The 18386-nt window shown below is 46.1% G+C and overlaps 1 protein-coding gene across 8 annotated transcripts; it reads right to left on the reverse strand.

The window, feature by feature from the left end:
* Nucleotides 1-1583: 1583 nt before the first annotated feature.
* On the reverse strand, nucleotides 1584-18294 carry LOC308573413 (glycine N-acyltransferase-like protein 3). Of its 8 annotated transcripts, none has more exons than XM_081170295.1 (6): nucleotides 18192-18294; nucleotides 14714-16450; nucleotides 5514-5621; nucleotides 4370-4496; nucleotides 3884-4013; nucleotides 1584-2584 (listed from the first exon to the last, which is right to left on the reverse strand). In XM_081170295.1, exons 2-6 carry the CDS (start codon nucleotides 14978-14980, stop codon nucleotides 2173-2175), a joined length of 1044 nt encoding a protein of 347 aa, XP_081026421.1. In that variant the 5' UTR covers nucleotides 14981-16450; nucleotides 18192-18294; the 3' UTR covers nucleotides 1584-2172. The 8 variants fall into 8 exon arrangements, with proteins under 8 accessions (XP_081026421.1, XP_081026420.1, XP_081026422.1 ...); XM_081170294.1 differs by having other exon boundaries at nucleotides 14714-17594; nucleotides 18199-18288; XM_081170296.1 differs by having other exon boundaries at nucleotides 18199-18246.
* Between the last annotated feature and the right edge of the window lie 92 nt (nucleotides 18295-18386).

The raw sequence follows: 18386 nt of genomic DNA on the forward strand, positions 1-18386 counted from the left end.
ATGTGTCAAATGCAGTCTATTGGCCATAAGAGGCTCTAGAAGAGGTGAGTTCTTATGTCTCTGTGCCTAGCAAAATTGCTCTTTGAAAGCATGACCGTGAAACCACTGGCAGTGCGGAATGTGACGTGTTAACTCAGTATGCTATTAGGAAAGTCTCTATTAGCATTCTTTGTTAATAAAGTTGTAGACAGTGTAACCAGAAGGCATAATTCCTGTAGGCTTTTGTTCTCGTACAAACCAGCCAGCTAAGGCAGAAGAGGGTGAGGTTAGCTCCCTGTCCTCATTCCTGTACGATCTGTGCTTCTCGCTCTTGGACCTTCCATGATTTCACAAAAAAAGCACAGTTGCTGCTACTCACGTCACATTACCATCTCCAAAAAGAAATGCTGGGTTTGTGAGGGACGGAGGTGGCAGTTTGCCATATTTGTCTACTGCCTAAAGATGTAGCTTTTAGACAGGGGTGTTTTGTACACTCATTTGCAAACTATAAAAGGGGGTTTCCAGCCACATTTTTCTTCTTTCTTAGCTCTCATCTTACACTCACTCTAGATGACATTTAGGGGCTTGTTGGTTTGTGGATTGGAGCAAGGCCGCCATTTCTTGGAGGATGAATGGATCGAACTGCACTAGTATGTGACCAAATAGATAATAATGAATATGAATTAGGGTGATGAACATAGGTGAACATAATGTCATGAAATGCAAAAGCAGCTGCATATCCACTATGCTGGTGGGGCCAGTAGTACAGGTAAGATACTTACATTTCTAAGAGCCTAAATTGGCCTTCATCAATATGGTACCCACCAGATATTTTGGACTACAACTCACATCATCACTGATTATTAGTCATGCTAGCTGGGGTGGATGGGAGTTGTGCCCTTCAGATGTTTTTGGATCTGGAGTAAGAAACATCTTGTCTAAATGGATAAAGAGGATAGGAGTGAAGATGATGCAGAGAATTGTCCACAAGTACTAAGAGTATGCACACACACCTGTGCAATTTTCCAGTAAACTATTAACATTGTACCAGACAATGTGTGTCTTCCCCCAAGCTTAGGTAGGACCTCTTCTTCTTGGCTCCTAGAACAGCTAAATGCATTATTACAGGGTTGTTGGGTGGGTTTGTGGGGGTTTTTTAATGCCCCAGATAATACTTTGTACTTGCTCATATGTAGCTATTTTATTCCTTGGTATCAGTAAAGTTTGAGTTGTTATTTGAAGCTGTCATTCAGCAATGATGAACAGGTATGAGAAATGGGCTCCCAACAGTAGCCCTTGTGGTATACTGCTGGAAGTGCACTCTTGCGTTGAATACTAGAAGCTATGGGAAGAATTGAGCTTCACACTCTTCTGTCACTCTTTCTGCTTGCCAGACAGACCAATCTCTCCTCTCCTCCCACCACATGCTGTTCTTGGGGTTCTCTCAACACCTCCCACCCTATGAGCCAATTTCAGGGGGCACATGGCACGAGGAGAAAGCCCTATTGTGCTAGCAGACCTCCTGTGTGGGCTTCTTCTGATGGGGGACCAGTTCGTTGACTCTGGCCCTATGTATCTTCTGCTGGTACTCAGGCCAAACAGTGTGCATTTTACAAATGTGATATAATTTAATTGGAATTTTCTGGTGTTAAAGTCAAATATTGTATAGCACATGCCTTAACAGTTATCTGCAGCGATTGCACATAGCTTCTCCCAATACTTCATTTAAGGTTCTGTTTACAGACATTATCATTTCTATTACTTTACTGAGCCTCTACAAGAGGTCTACATAAATGTTTTGTCAGGGTATAAACAGGGAGCAGTACTGCTAGGTCAGCCAACTGGAGGCTTCAAACCTGTCAAAAGTTCTCAGACTTCCTCTGGTGGCCCAGCAACCCTGGGATGCAACTCTTCCGGGAGCACAGATGGAATCGGTGAAAATCAAATCTATCCTTCATCTGCTGGCTATTTGTTTGAGGTCTGGATCTAATCGGTTTTAGCTGGAAAGGTATTGATTCAGCTTAGATGTTAACTGTGGGGCCAATGTGCTTGTGTCCAGATTATTAAATCTGAACCTAGTTCTTGAAACTTCATACAACTTAAAATGTATATATATAGGAATTTTCTCATTTAAACCATCTCTTTCTGCTACCACTGGTTTATTTTTTAATGACAGAGCTTTTGAATAGCCTGTCACAGCAGAGAAATGGGTGTATGCAGGTCGTAGGACAGAAAGCAACTAGTAAAGTTGGCTTCAAGGCATTGTAGGGCTCTCTGCATTGATGTGTTGTTTTCCAGGACATCACCATAGACTGGGTAATTGAGGCTTTGTAGCTTCCTGCCTAGTGCTGCTATCACCAGCTGAATGTAGCCTTTGCCACGGTGTGCTGGCATGGTGTAAGCATGGGTCAGGCACCCAAATTGATCCAGCAGGACCCAAGAGATAGGACATCCTCCAGCATCCAGAAGGCAACTACTAGGGAAGCAGTCGATTAGCCGAGTCAGATAGCAGAGACTCTGCTCATTGCCGCCTACACTCCAGGTCTCATTCAGCAGGGCAGCATGAGTGGTGTTGAGGGATGAGAGTTTCAGCTCTGATCCTGACCTGAAGAAGGAAAGAAAGGTAAGGCCTACCTTCAGAAGTAACACTTAAGGCACGATGAACCAGCCAGCTCCAGCACCCAAGTGTCAAGCTTGAAGTCTGCAGATGGAGCTGGGATGCCCTGCAACCACCTGAAGGTTAACATGACAAAAGGTGTAACTGAGCCCTCTGTGGCTTTCCTAGATCTACGAGCACATGGTGGTGCTTGTTTGATCTCTAGTCATGGAGGATGGGAGGCCCTAGCTAGTGTATTATTTATTAAATTTATTCCCTACCGTTATTAGCGAGGGACCCAGTTTTTATGCTGACTTCCTTACTTGGGCTACATTTTCCCAAAATTAATTAAGGGGGAATGATGAGTGGCATTGTTAGGAGACTATTAAATGCTACCAATGTTGTTTGTTGCTGTACTTGCTGCAACAGAGTTAAATCTTGAATATTTAGTACAGGCTTCCTCAAACTTGGTCCTTCAGATGTTTTGAGACTACAATTCCCATCATCCCTGACCACTGGTCCTGCTAGCTAGGGATCATGGGAGTTGTAGGCCAAAAACATCTGGAGGGCCAAGTTTGAGGAAGCCTGATTTAGTGCCAGCAAAGGTTTAGTACAGAGGAGCTCATTACATTGTGTAGCTGCTATTAGCCCAGTGGATTCATAGTAGTATAAACTACAGCTATGCTTTTGGTAAGTTGATCCCACTCTACAGGTGAAATGTTTCAGGAATATTAACCCTATGAAAGCACAATCCTTTATTGTAATATTTATCAACAGTGATGTTACATTCTAACCTCACCGCCTGCCCAGTTGAATGTCCTGTCCTCCCCTTCCCATTTTACAAAGGACTTATCCAGTGGCCCTGATAAACATTACTAAGTATCTGCCTTTTGGAAAGCCTACAAATATGATTTACAGAGATCCACAAACATTGGCTTACTAGCCAGCCATTGTTTGTGCTTGCTCCTAATCACCTTGCTTGTGTCCTTGGGCATGTGCAGAGTACCTGGGTAAAAAACAGGGATCATCTCTTATTTGAATTATGGAAAAAAATCAGAAACATTGAGGAGTCTTTCTGCTGTTACAACTGCCAAGGTCCTTGTCCTTTCTTCCTGAAAAGATAACTCTGCCTAGCATAAGAGTCACCTCTTGGCTTTGAGTTTATTTCCTCTTGCACATATTTCCCCCTGTTAGAGGTCTCCAGTGAGTGGGCACCATGCTCTAAATTACTAGTGCACTGGCAAATGTCTCCTGCCTTCCTTGTATTGCTTGCTACCTGCAACCCCTGAGTCATAGAGCGTGACATACGTGGGTGTGGAAGAAGACAAATTCAAGGGTTTCTGCACAACAAAAACCTGGGTCCGAGTCACCAGCTTTGCGGAGAAATGCTTGGCAGCTGCTAGGTTTTGAGATGTCTGATACACACCATCCTGCAGACCTGGGTGTGGAAAATGGTGAGGGGATTATTGAGGTGCTCAGAGGAGAGGGGCAGAAGTCGCAGAAACATAGACCACAACTCTATATGATTATGGGAAAGGTAAAACGGTGATCACCTCAAGTAAACCTTGCTCTGACTAGCGAAGAGGATTTCAGCAGCACCAAAACTAAGATTTTCTTCCACAGATGCAGAACAGGTAACAATAACACTTCTCTAAATGCATATGCCAATGCTGAAACAGTTTAGAAAAGTACACACACACTCTTAAAACTTGTGCATACAATATTCCTTTTTTAAGAATTCTAAATTGGTAGCACTGGCACATGCACAGAACTTTGGGTGTTCAGGTGTCTTACCCTGAAGTAAGAATTCTTGTTTCCAATCAATGGCATCAGAATCTTTCACCAATTTCTCATAGGCATCTAGGTCCTTATAGAAAACTGCACAAGATTGGGTAAAATAGTTCATTTCTGAAGGCACTTTCTAGGCAAAAACAAGCAGGAAAGATGGGAAGAGGTCATTCCTTTGCACACACTAGCCCACCTAGGAGTCTTCGTCTAAAGAGCAGGCTTAAGAAGCTTTAAAATGGGTGGATAAGTTTTTTTTTTTTTAAATCATAGCAAACCCTCTGCAAGACATAGGCAACCACAGAAAGCACACATTCGATTGCTCATTGATCAGTGGCAAACGCCCCTCTTCAGATGATGGAGGTGCAATTTGCCTCCAGCCTCAGTTGATCAATCTCATCATTTTTTAATTTCTCCCCTCTTTTTGCTCCTGCTTCCAATATCGGGGAGGTCTTTGATCTGATCAGGCCTCTGGGTTGGGTGTTTGCCACCCTTGCTTTAAACCAATTAAATGTTACTATGCAAAATATGTGCAGTTTTTCTGTTTTAGGGGGCCCAAATGACACCCCCCCCCACTAGCATGTCTGATGTAGAGAACAGCATTTCCCTAGCATTCAGCTGACAGTATTTCACTGCCAGGAAAATATGCCCCAGCTCGTACCTCATTTATGAGTGCGTTGTGGAAAGTACTTGTGCAAAGGAGTTAGGCACCTGTTGGGGTGTTGTTGGCACCCTGGCAACAGAGAATTTCCTGCACCAATGCTCCATCTCCCAATCCCATCTTCCCCACTATGACTCTTTGTATGTGGCTGTACTCTCCCTTGGGTAAACATGTGCATCATCCCCCTTTAAAAATAATGGGGCAGACATGTTGCTGCTCCAGCAACAGTGCACAACACCGCTACACTATGAGAGCATAAGTACAAGTTATCAAGCTATAGCACTAAATTGAGATTAAGGCTAACATGCAACATTATTGCTAATTGCTTCACTTTCTGCCAGACTGGGCAGGGGATTATGGCTTTGCCTGCCTCTACCTTCTCTGTTCCCACTGGTAGTGCTTTCTTCGTCCTCACAATTCAAGCCCTTTGCTGATGCTACTCACAGAACCAAGACAAACATCCCTCTCTTGGATGTCCCATCACAGCAGTACCTCTCTCTGGAGCCGTGCAATGACCACCTGGAAGCTGGGCCAGGAATCTACCAGTATCTCCTGATGGAAAGCGTTGCCGTGACACACGTTCAGCACAGCCCCATGGACCTGGTGGGACAAGAGGGAGGAGGCACGGCAGGGTCAGCTATCTTGACGTAACAGAAACAGCAGCATTAAAAGAATTCAGAGTTTGTAGGGCAGCAGTTGAAGAAGGAGCAAAAAGGGTTTTCTGGTGTGTGTGTGTTTCTTGTGGCTGATTAGCTCTTTTCCCTGTGTAAAGGTCAGAGGGGGCAGGGTTTCTGTTGAGGCAGGGGATTAGCTGTGGGAGGAGCTTATCAGAGTTTGTAGGGCAGCAGTTGAAGAAGGAGCAAAAAGGGTTTTCTGGTGTGTGTGTGTTTCTTGTGGCTGATTAGCTCTTTTCCCTGTGTAAAGGTCAGAGGGGGCAGGGTTTCTGTTGAGGCAGGGGATTAGCTGTGGGAGGAGCTTATCAGAGTTTGTAGGGCAGCAGTTGAAGAAGGAGCAAAAAGGGTTTTCTTGTGTGTGTGTGTTTCTTGTGGCTGATTAGCTGTTTTCTCTGTGTAAAGGTCAGAGGGGGCAGGGTTTCTGTTGAGGCAGGGGATTAGCTGTGGGAGGAGCTTATCAGAGTTTGTAGGGCAGCAGTTGAAGAAGGAGCAAAAAGGGTTTTCTGGTGTGTGTGTGTTTCTTGTGGCTGATTAGCTCTTTTCCCTGTGTAAAGGTCAGAGGGGGCAGGGTTTCTGTTGAGGCAGGGGATTAGCTGTGGGAGGAGCTTATCAGAGTTTGTAGGGCAGCAGTTGAAGAAGGAGCAAAAAGGGTTTTCTTGTGTGTGTGTGTTTCTTGTGGCTGATTAGCTCTTTTCCCTGTGTAAAGGTCAGAGGGGGCAGGGTTTCTGTTGAGGCAGGGGATTAGCTGTGGGAGGAGCTTATCAGAGTTTGTAGGGCAGCAGTTGAAGAAGGAGCAAAAAGGGTTTTCTGGTGTGTGTGTGTTTCTTGTGGCTGATTAGCTCTTTTCCCTGTGTAAAGGTCAGAGGGGGCAGGGTTTCTGTTGAGGCAGGGGATTAGCTGTGGGAGGAGCTTATCAGAGTTTGTAGGGCAGCAGTTGAAGAAGGAGCAAAAAGGGTTTTCTTGTGTGTGTGTGTTTCTTGTGGCTGATTAGCTCTTTTCCCTGTGTAAAGGTCAGAGGGGGCAGGGTTTCTGTTGAGGCAGGGGATTAGCTGTGGGAGGAGCTTATCAGAGTTTGTAGGGCAGCAGTTGAAGAAGGAGCAAAAAGGGTTTTCTGGTGTGTGTGTGTTTCTTGTGGCTGATTAGCTCTTTTCCCTGTGTAAAGGTCAGAGGGGGCAGGGTTTCTGTTGAGGCAGGGGATTAGCTGTGGGAGGAGCTTATCAGAGTTTGTAGGGCAGCAGTTGAAGAAGGAGCAAAAAGGGTTTTCTGGTGTGTGTGTGTTTCTTGTGGCTGATTAGCTCTTTTCCCTGTGTAAAGGTCAGAGGGGGCAGGGTTTCTGTTGAGGCAGGGGATTAGCTGTGGGAGGAGCTTATCAGAGTTTGTAGGGCAGCAGTTGAAGAAGGAGCAAAAAGGGTTTTCTGGTGTGTGTGTGTTTCTTGTGGCTGATTAGCTCTTTTCCCTGTGTAAAGGTCAGAGGGGGCAGGGTTTCTGTTGAGGCAGGGGATTAGCTGTGGGAGGAGCTTATCAGAGTTTGTAGGGCAGCAGTTGAAGAAGGAGCAAAAAGGGTTTTCTGGTGTGTGTGTGTTTCTTGTGGCTGATTAGCTCTTTTCCCTGTGTAAAGGTCAGAGGGGGCAGGGTTTCTGTTGAGGCAGGGGATTAGCTGTGGGAGGAGCTTATCAGAGTTTGTAGGGCAGCAGTTGAAGAAGGAGCAAAAAGGGTTTTCGGGTGTGTGTGTGTTTCTTGTGGCTGATTAGCTCTTTTCCCTGTGTAAAGGTCAGAGGGGGCAGGGTTTCTGTTGAGGCAGGGGATTAGCTGTGGGAGGAGCTTATCAGAGTTTGTAGGGCAGCAGTTGAAGAAGGAGCAAAAAGGGTTTTCTGGTGTGTGTGTGTTTCTTGTGGCTGATTAGCTCTTTTCCCTGTGTAAAGGTCAGAGGGGGCAGGGTTTCTGTTGAGGCAGGGGATTAGCTGTGGGAGGAGCTTATCAGAGTTTGTAGGGCAGCAGTTGAAGAAGGAGCAAAAAGGGTTTTCTGGTGTGTGTGTGTTTCTTGTGGCTGATTAGCTCTTTTCCCTGTGTAAAGGTCAGAGGGGGCAGGGTTTCTGTTGAGGCAGGGGATTAGCTGTGGGAGGAGCTTATCAGAGTTTGTAGGGCAGCAGTTGAAGAAGGAGCAAAAAGGGTTTTCTGGTGTGTGTGTGTTTCTTGTGGCTGATTAGCTCTTTTCCCTGTGTAAAGGTCAGAGGGGGCAGGGTTTCTGTTGAGGCAGGGGATTAGCTGTGGGAGGAGCTTATCAGAGTTTGTAGGGCAGCAGTTGAAGAAGGAGCAAAAAGGGTTTTCTGGTGTGTGTGTGTTTCTTGTGGCTGATTAGCTCTTTTCCCTGTGTAAAGGTCAGAGGGGGCAGGGTTTCTGTTGAGGCAGGGGATTAGCTGTGGGAGGAGCTTATCAGAGTTTGTAGGGCAGCAGTTGAAGAAGGAGCAAAAAGGGTTTTCTGGTGTGTGTGTGTTTCTTGTGGCTGATTAGCTCTTTTCCCTGTGTAAAGGTCAGAGGGGGCAGGGTTTCTGTTGAGGCAGGGGATTAGCTGTGGGAGGAGCTTATCAGAGTTTGTAGGGCAGCAGTTGAAGAAGGAGCAAAAAGGGTTTTCTGGTGTGTGTGTGTTTCTTGTGGCTGATTAGCTCTTTTCCCTGTGTAAAGGTCAGAGGGGGCAGGGTTTCTGTTGAGGCAGGGGATTAGCTGTGGGAGGAGCTTATCAGAGTTTGTAGGGCAGCAGTTGAAGAAGGAGCAAAAAGGGTTTTCTGGTGTGTGTGTGTTTCTTGTGGCTGATTAGCTCTTTTCCCTGTGTAAAGGTCAGAGGGGGCAGGGTTTCTGTTGAGGCAGGGGATTAGCTGTGGGAGGAGCTTATCAGAGTTTGTAGGGCAGCAGTTGAAGAAGGAGCAAAAAGGGTTTTCTGGTGTGTGTGTGTTTCTTGTGGCTGATTAGCTCTTTTCCCTGTGTAAAGGTCAGAGGGGGCAGGGTTTCTGTTGAGGCAGGGGATTAGCTGTGGGAGGAGCTTATCAGAGTTTGTAGGGCAGCAGTTGAAGAAGGAGCAAAAAGGGTTTTCGGGTGTGTGTGTGTTTCTTGTGGCTGATTAGCTCTTTTCCCTGTGTAAAGGTCAGAGGGGGCAGGGTTTCTGTTGAGGCAGGGGATTAGCTGTGGGAGGAGCTTATCAGAGTTTGTAGGGCAGCAGTTGAAGAAGGAGCAAAAAGGGTTTTCTGGTGTGTGTGTGTTTCTTGTGGCTGATTAGCTCTTTTCCCTGTGTAAAGGTCAGAGGGGGCAGGGTTTCTGTTGAGGCAGGGGATTAGCTGTGGGAGGAGCTTATCAGAGTTTGTAGGGCAGCAGTTGAAGAAGGAGCAAAAAGGGTTTTCTGGTGTGTGTGTGTTTCTTGTGGCTGATTAGCTCTTTTCCCTGTGTAAAGGTCAGAGGGGGCAGGGTTTCTGTTGAGGCAGGGGATTAGCTGTGGGAGGAGCTTATCAGAGTTTGTAGGGCAGCAGTTGAAGAAGGAGCAAAAAGGGTTTTCTGGTGTGTGTGTGTTTCTTGTGGCTGATTAGCTCTTTTCCCTGTGTAAAGGTCAGAGGGGGCAGGGTTTCTGTTGAGGCAGGGGATTAGCTGTGGGAGGAGCTTATCAGAGTTTGTAGGGCAGCAGTTGAAGAAGGAGCAAAAAGGGTTTTCTGGTGTGTGTGTGTTTCTTGTGGCTGATTAGCTCTTTTCCCTGTGTAAAGGTCAGAGGGGGCAGGGTTTCTGTTGAGGCAGGGGATTAGCTGTGGGAGGAGCTTATCAGAGTTTGTAGGGCAGCAGTTGAAGAAGGAGCAAAAAGGGTTTTCTGGTGTGTGTGTGTTTCTTGTGGCTGATTAGCTCTTTTCCCTGTGTAAAGGTCAGAGGGGGCAGGGTTTCTGTTGAGGCAGGGGATTAGCTGTGGGAGGAGCTTATCAGAGTTTGTAGGGCAGCAGTTGAAGAAGGAGCAAAAAGGGTTTTCTGGTGTGTGTGTGTTTCTTGTGGCTGATTAGCTCTTTTCCCTGTGTAAAGGTCAGAGGGGGCAGGGTTTCTGTTGAGGCAGGGGATTAGCTGTGGGAGGAGCTTATCAGAGTTTGTAGGGCAGCAGTTGAAGAAGGAGCAAAAAGGGTTTTCTGGTGTGTGTGTGTTTCTTGTGGCTGATTAGCTCTTTTCCCTGTGTAAAGGTCAGAGGGGGCAGGGTTTCTGTTGAGGCAGGGGATTAGCTGTGGGAGGAGCTTATCAGAGTTTGTAGGGCAGCAGTTGAAGAAGGAGCAAAAAGGGTTTTCTGGTGTGTGTGTGTTTCTTGTGGCTGATTAGCTCTTTTCCCTGTGTAAAGGTCAGAGGGGGCAGGGTTTCTGTTGAGGCAGGGGATTAGCTGTGGGAGGAGCTTATCAGAGTTTGTAGGGCAGCGGCGCGCGCCTAGCGGCGCGCGCAGTTATATCCATCTTTTAGATTTAGGGGAGCTAGTCTCAAACGTTTGTTGGGGGAGACCTAGGTTTTTTTTGTGTGTGTGTGTGTGGGCGAAGTTATTTGTCCTGTCTTCAAGCTTTTTATGATGGAGGACCTCTGTAGCCACCCCCAACAACACGATCTCAAGATGGAAGGGGAGGGAACAGCTGCAGTCGCCTGCGATTCCTGCGCAATGTTTGCCATCTTGCCAAAGGTTGCAGGCAGCTTCACCTGCAGCAATTGCATGTTGATTGCCCTTTTAAAAGACAAAGTCCAGCAACTGGAGGAACGTGTAGCTACGCTCCAAAGAATTAGAGAGCTGGAGCTCTTCTTGGAAGCAACAGAGCACACCGTCCCCACCAAGGAGGAGACAGGGGACTCCCCTGAGAAGGAGGCTAGTTCATCAACACAGGAGCCAGATATATGGAGAAACGTGACTCAAAGAAGTAGGAGGCCCAGGGTTCACTCTGATTGTTTAGAAATACACAATCGCTTTGAGGTCCTCTCCCCTAGCATGGAAGACGAAGAGCAGACTCCATTTGAGGATCTCTCCCTCATTACAGTCGATCAGGTATATGAAGACGAGCAGCAAAGTCAGTCCTCAGGGAATGTGCAGGCGACCTTGGAACGGACAGCTCACGGAAGAACCCCGACCAAACCCAAGAGGAGGCGTGTAGTGGTGATAGGGGATTCCCTACTGAGGGGAACAGAAGCAGTGATCTGTGGGCCTGACAAGATGTCTCGGGAAGTGTGCTGTCTCCCCGGGGCTAAGATCCAAGATGTAACTGAACGACTGCAAGGAATCATAAAACCCACTGACAAATACCCCTTCCTCTTGGTTCATGTGGGAACCAATGACACTGCAAGCAATAGCCTCCAGAAGATCAAAAGAGACTACGAGGCTCTCGGCAGGAAATTGAAGCAACTAAATGCACAAATTGTCATCTCGTCTGTCCTCCCAGTTGAACGACGTGGCCCAGGGAGAGAGGGGAAAATAGTGGAAGTGAACAGCTGGCTTCGCAAATGGTGTAAACAGGAACGGTTTGGATTCTTAGATCACGGACTGCAGTTTCTTGAAGATGGACTTCTGGCAAGTGATGGGCTGCACCTCACAACGGTTGGGAGGAATGTTTTTGCCAAAAATCTCAGAAACCTCATCAGGAGGGCTTTAAACTGACTAATGTGGGGGAGGGAGACAGTGCTCCTGAAGGTAGGAGTCTATCAATTAATGAAGATGATCATCCAAATGTCATAGACCAAATGGAGCAAACAGCACACGGACCTAGTGGTGGGAGGAAAAAATCCTTAAATAAGAGACACGGGGGAATGATTAATGGACTTCAATGTCTGTACACTAATGCGCAAAGCATGGGAAATAAACAAGATGAGCTTGAGCTCTTGGTACAGCAAACTAAATATGACATAATAGGCATCACTGAAACCTGGTGGGATAAGTCCCACGATTGGAATGTAATAATGGGGGGATACAATCTATTTCAGAGAAACAGACCAGACAAGAAAGGAGGAGGAGTGGCGTTATATGTCAGGGATGTGTATACCTGTGAAGAGATCCAAGATTTAGAACCTCAAAGCCAATGTGAGAGCATTTGGGTCAAAATTAAGGGAGAGAAGAATAACAGAGACCTCATTGTGGGAGTTTACTATAGATCCCCAAGCCAAACGGAGGACATAGATGATGCCTTCCTGGAACAGATGGCCAAGCATGCAAAAGGAAGGGAGATAGTAGTAATGGGGGACTTCAATTACCCGGATATTTGTTGGACGTCAAACTCAGCCAAGAGCATAAGGTCAAACAGATTCCTCACTGGCCTTGCAGACAACTTCATTGTCCAGAAAGTGGGAGAAGCAACAAGAGGAACAGCCATTTTAGATCTGGTCCTAACCAATGTTGATGACCTGGTTAGTGGGGTAGAAGTGGAAGGATCATTAGGCGCGAGTGATCATGCTCTTCTGAAGTTTACTATACAGCGGAAAGGAGCAGCCAAGCATACTAGGACTCAATTTCTTGACTTTAAGAAAGCCGACTTCATAAAACTTAGGGAAGTGCTGGGTGAGATCCCATGGACAGCAATACTAAAAGGAAAGGGAGTTCATGATGGCTGGGAGTTTGTTAAGAGGGAGATAGTAAAAGCACAACGTCAGGCAATACCAATGAGACGGAAACATGGAAGGTGCCTAAAGAAGCCAGGGTGGCTATCTAAAGAACTTTTAACTGAATTAAGATTAAAAAAGGATGTGTACAAAAAATGGAAAAGGGGGAAACCACCAAAGAGGAATTCAAACAAATAGCCAGAACGTGTAGACACAAAGTCAGAAAAGCTAAAGCACAGAATGAACTCAGGCTTGCTAGAGAGGTTAAAAGCAACAAAAAAGGCTTTTATGGGTATGTTCGTAGCAAAAGGAAGAACAAAGAAACAGTGGGGTCACTCAGAGGAGAAGATGGTGAAATGCAAACAGGGGACACAGAAAGGGCTGAACTCCTCAATGCCTTCTTTGCCTCAGTCTTCTCCGATAAAGAAAACAATGCCCGACCTGAAGAATTTGGAGCAAATGATTCAGCAAAGGAAACACAGCCCAGAATAACTAAGGAGACAGTACAAGAATATTTGGCTAGTTTAGATGTATTCAAGTCTCCAGGGCCAGATGAACTGCATCCAAGAGTATTAAAAGAACTGGCAGATGTGATCTCAGAACCACTGGCAGTCATCTTCGAGAAATCCTGGAGAACAGGCGAAGTCCCGGCAGACTGGAGGAGGGCAAATGTTGTCCCTATTTTCAAAAAGGGGAAAAGAGAGGACCCAAATAATTACCGCCCAGTCAGTCTGACATCAATAGCAGGGAAGATTCTGGAGCAGATCATTAAGCAAACAGTCTGTGAGCACCTAGAAAGGAATGCTGTGATCACCGATAGTCAGCATGGATTTCTGAAAAATAAGTCATGTCAGACTAACCTGATCTCATTTTTTGACAGAATTACAAGCCTGGTAGATGAAGGGAACTCAGTGGATATAGCCTATCTTGATTTCAGCAAGGCATTTGACAAGGTGCCCCATGATATTCTTGTAAAGAAGCTGGTAAAATGCGGTCTTGACTCTGCTACCACTCAGTGGATTTGTAACTGGCTGACTGACCGAACCCAAAGGGTGCTCATCAATGGTTCCTCTTCATCCTGGAGAAGAGTGACTAGTGGGGTGCCACAGGGTTCTGTCTTGGGCCCGGTCTTATTTAACATCTTTATCAACGACTTGGATGATGGACTCAAGGGCATCCTGATCAAATTTGCAGATGACACCAAACTGGGAGGGGTGGCTAACACCCCAGAGGACAGGATCACACTTCAAAACGACCTTGACAGATTAGAGAACTGGGCAAAAACAAACAAGATGAATTTTAACAGGGAGAAATGTAAAGTATTGCACTTGGGCAAAAAAAATGAGAGGCACAAATACAAGATGGGTGACACCTGGCTTGAGAGCAGTACATGTGAAAAGGATCTAGGAGTCTTGGTTGACCACAAACTTGACATGAGCCAACAGTGTGACACGGCAGCTAAAAAAGCCAATGCAATCCTGGGCTGCATCAATAGGAGTATAGCATCTAGATCAAGGGAAGTAATAGTGCCACTGTATTCTGCTCTGGTCAGACCACACCTGGAGTACTGTGTCCAGTTCTGGGCACCACAATTCAAGAAGGACACTGACAAACTGGAACGTGTCCAGAGGAGGGCAACCAAAATGGTCAAAGGCCTGGAAACGATGCCTTATGAGGAACGGCTAAGGGAGCTGGGCATGTTTAGCCTGGAGAAGAGGAGGTTAAGGGGTGATATGATAGCCATGTTCAAATATATAAAAGGATGTCACATAGAGGAGGGAGAAAGGTTGTTTTCTGCTGCTCCAGAGAAGCGGACACGGAGCAATGGATCCAAACTACAAGAAAGAAGATTCCACCTAAACATTAGGAAGAACTTCCTGACAGTAAGAGCTGTTCGACAGTGGAATTTGCTGCCAAGGAGTGTGGTGGAGTCTCCTACTTTGGAGGTCTTTAAGCAGAGGCTTGACAACCATATGTCAGGAGTGCTCTGATGGTGTTTCCTGCTTGGCAGGGGGTTGGACTCGATGGCCCTTGTGGTCTCTTCCAACTCTATGATTCTATGATTCTATGATTCTATGTGTTCCTGGTTTCTTTCAAATGTCGCCTGTCAGTTTTGTGGCCAGCCTTGCTGTTAACCTTGTCAGTGGTCAGTTGATCCATGAAGCCAACAGTGAGTCATGACACTGCCAGCCCAACCTTATCTGCCATTTTCTGGAAAGCCCTTGTGCCCAGAGTACAGTTCCTTGATCCCCTGGCATTTCCAGCTCTAAAGGATAAGAAATAAACCACTACTCCCTTCCCTCAGATTCTTGGATTGAAGAGGTATCTATCACAGACTGGGCTCCTGGTGGTGTTCACATTAAGCTTTGAGTTGGATTCATTGCCCAAGCAGAGGTTCTGCATCTGCCTGGCAAAGAGCAGAGGAGGATGCCATCTCACCTTTAGAGATTCGGGGAAGCAGCTCCTCAGCTCTTTCTTCAGCACTCGAAGATCATCCTTGTTGACTAACACCAGCATCCTCAGAGTAGGCTGGGCCCGCAGATGCTCCAGAAATGAAGACAAAGACCAATGGTGCTTGGGGTGAAAGGATGTAACCTTCCCTTGTACTTCCCTTTCAGCAAAAATCTGCCATGGCAGAAAAAGCAACACACATTTTAATGATGCTGGGATGTAGAACTTTGCCAGTCTCAGATTTACTTGGGTCATATGACTGGGTAAATGCCATAGAACACAATGAGCTGTACAAAATGGCACTGCTGTGCCTCCTTTCACACCCCAATCTTAAAGGTGGACTCACCTGGGTACTTGGAAATTGAAGAGAGTGATTCAATGCCCTACAAGAAGTTTTGGAGTAAGTGCATTCAAGGTTAGTAACAGCTTGATCAGTAACAGGGTTCTGTCTCAACAAAGTCAGGAGTTCCTGATGAATTCAAAGTCCAAGGCAAAATAACTATGTCATCTTGGGACATCATCTGACAAGCTAGCTTTTTCCTGAGGCCTTCCCCTTCATTTGTTTGAGAGAATCACCTGGAGCTACTTCAATGCAGGGGCGTAGCTAGCGGCTCCGGCACCGGGAGTGGCGGGGGTGCCACAGCAATCCGCCCAGGGGGTTGGCCGGCATGCTGCCCACGGAGTCTGCCTGGCAGCCACAAGCCCCATGCTGCTGTTTCAGGCAGTGTGGGCTCCCGAGCCACTGTGTCACTCCCAGGAGAAACGTGTGGCTCAGGCGCACTGCAGGCCAGGCCCCGCAGTAAGTGCTGCCCCCCACCGTGTGCCATTTTGTCACCCCCTCAGGGATGACACATGGGGCGGACCGCACCCCCTTCCTACGCCCCTGCTTCTGTATTAACCCACCTTTCTGCAACACACCTATGCTCTGCTGGTAGCACCCTGCAGCCAACTTTCCTGCTTTTGAAATAGAGAGTAAATCAAATGGCATCTTTCCCCCCCTCAAGTGCTCTTGAACAGAAGAAAGGAGGACAGTATAGTATTAAGTGGAGGAAGGAAGCACCAGATCACTCTGGAGAAATTTCAGAATTCAAGTCTTTCATCGATTGCCTTTCATGCTAATTTACACTGGCATCTGTCACACAACATTCATGCAGAAATAACATCTCTGCAGGTGCGCTAGCATCGACGGCCGTGTTCAGTGTTTCCCAAGTGCCAAGAACAGGACTTGGAATGCCCTTAGAGCTAGGGTCCTAGGCCTTTACTATTTGCACATGGTTGGGGCATGTGTGCATCAGCCAATGCGTCTTCTGCTTATCTCTCCATAACAAACAGCATCTGTCCCAATTCTCTCTTACTCAGCTGTTAAAGGTACAAGGTGCTTGTCCTGTGTGTCTGACAACCCTACACCAGTCAATAAAAGATTCTAGCTCCAGTGTGGACCCTTGGCACAATCAGATTTCTTTGTAATGGCGAAGCAAGACCCAGATATGCAGAAATCAACCTTGTTGAATATATCAAAAAGCAAAAGTATAACTTATCATATTAAAACCTAGCAGGAGAAGCAGCAGCTGTCAGTGCTATAAAGGCAGCTTAGATCTGAACTAAAAACACCAAAATACCTAATTGTGGTGTGTGGAGCTCTGTAGTCCTCCCATCTCCTCCTTAATTGGGCACTTAGCGTCTGCAAAATGATATGAGGATGTTTCTGGATCCAGTTCTGGGGACCTTGCAAAAGGGAAAGGAAATATTCTCTTCAGCAGGGCCTCTTACCTGCCAGGTACAATGGAAAGGGCTAGAGTCCTCTTGTCAGTCTCCTACACAGTCATCAGAGGCGGTTGGGGGTGAAGTGAGAAGGCGGAGAGTCCTCTGCCAGATTGTTCTCATGCAACAGACAAATGATTCATTCTCACATTTTCTGAGCCCACAGGGAAAATGGTTCAACCTAGCTTGGAAACAGTTATCCCGTCCCTGTCAAACGTGTATTTTTATTTATTTATTGGTTAATTATTAAAAAACACACATCCCTAACATCCTAGTTAAGGTGAAGGAGACTGTAAATAACAAAGCAGAAAAAACTGAAGCTGGAGAAATGGGAAATTCATGGCCAGCAGCCATCTAGGACAAACGAGGACCAGGACAAAATCAGAAAAAGAACAAAGGCTGCAAATGATGCAATGTAGGTGGGGGGTGTTCTCCAAAGGTCACACATGTTTAGCAAAGCCTTCTCAGAAGGACCCTTATTTACTTTAAAAAGTGCACAACAATGTATTTGAATTATATCTATCCATCTATCTAGTGAAAATATCAGCCGTGTGTGGATATACAAAAATAAAAAGATCAATTTTATACACAATCCTACTATAGTATGTAAAATGTAAATATGCAAAATTCTTACATAATTATGTCTTTAGTTCACTCACTTCCCATGATTTTTGTAATCACTCAGACACTCATAATTTAATCACCACCCTTTTATTTGCAATCTAGCTATCCTGAGGAAATTGACAAAGCCTAGGCACACGTACCTGGAAGTCATTTCCATTGAACTCAATGGAGCATATAGGATTGCATTGTAAAGATGCAATGTGAAGTGCAATTACTAGGGCAGAGCTTTCCAAACTTTTCATGTTGGTGGCACAGTTTTTAGACATAAATGAACCCCTTTCCAGCCTCGGGAAGAGCATGGGGAGCGTTCATGTGACACACCTACATGCTGCAGCCAACACACTAACCTGTCACAACACACAGCTCCCTAAGCTGTCAAAAATGGTCTTCAAGGGTGTTAAGCATTGAATTCTGGATTAGCAAACCAATAGGAAGGAAAACAGATGTTGGGGAATGGGGAGAAAGGCTTCTTCCTTTAGATTTTCTGTAATTAAGAAAGGGAGTATTCGTGACCTAGAGCAGAAACAGGATATGGCATTTCTTTTTACATTTAGCCCAGCATAGAATAATAGAATCAGAGTTGGAAGGGACCCCATGGACCATCTAGTCTGTTGTTGTTTAGTCATTCAGTCCTGTCCGACTCTTTGTGACCCCATGGACCAGAGCACGCCAGGCACTCCTGTCTTCCACTGCCTCCCGCAGTTTGGTCAAACTCATGTTGGTAGCTTCACGAACACTGTCCAACCATCTCGTCCTTTGTCGTCCCCTTCTCCTTGTGCCCTCCATCTTTCCCAACATCAGGGTCTTTTCCAGGGAGTTTTATCTTCTCATGAGGTGGCAAAAGTCTTGGAGCCTCAGCTTCACGATCTGTCCTTCCAGTAAGCACTCAGGACTGATTTCCTTAAGAATGGATAGGTTTGATCTTCTTGCAGTTCATGGGACCCTCAAGAGTCTCCTCCAGCATCATAATTCAAAAGCATCAATTCTTCGGCAATCACTTCCATACATCACTACTGGGAAAACCATCTCGTCTAGCCCCCTGCAATGCAGGAATATGCACTCATACCAGGATCATTCAAACCTGTAACCTTGGTATTAGCAGGTATCTCAGTATGTTGGATTTTGTGTGCAACGTTGCTCTGCTGTTCTATACCCACTGTATGAAGTATTAACATTTTTTGTATTACAACAGCCGATTAGCAGTATACAATAACTACTACGTGGTCTGCAGACTCCGTAGCTCCTGTACGAAGGCAAGGAGCTCCCCCGCAGACTT

This window comes from Podarcis bocagei, assembly GCF_964188305.1.
Source record: "Podarcis bocagei genome assembly, chromosome: 1".
NCBI classification, from domain to species: Eukaryota; Metazoa; Chordata; class Lepidosauria; order Squamata; family Lacertidae; genus Podarcis; species Podarcis bocagei.

Excerpts from the sequence above, each read along its gene's own strand:
- LOC308573413 (XM_081170295.1), bottom strand. The coding sequence starts at position 14,980 with ATGACCCAAGTAAATCTGAGACTGGCAAAGTTCTACATCCCAGCATCA. Across the intron at positions 5,622-14,713 it reads GCTTCCCCGAATCTCTAAAG|GTCCATGGGGCTGTGCTGAA; the intron begins GTGAGATGGCAT and ends TTGTCCCACCAG. Across the intron at positions 4,014-4,369 it reads ACAAGAATTCTTACTTCAGG|GTCTGCAGGATGGTGTGTAT; the intron begins GTAAGACACCTG and ends TTCCACACCCAG.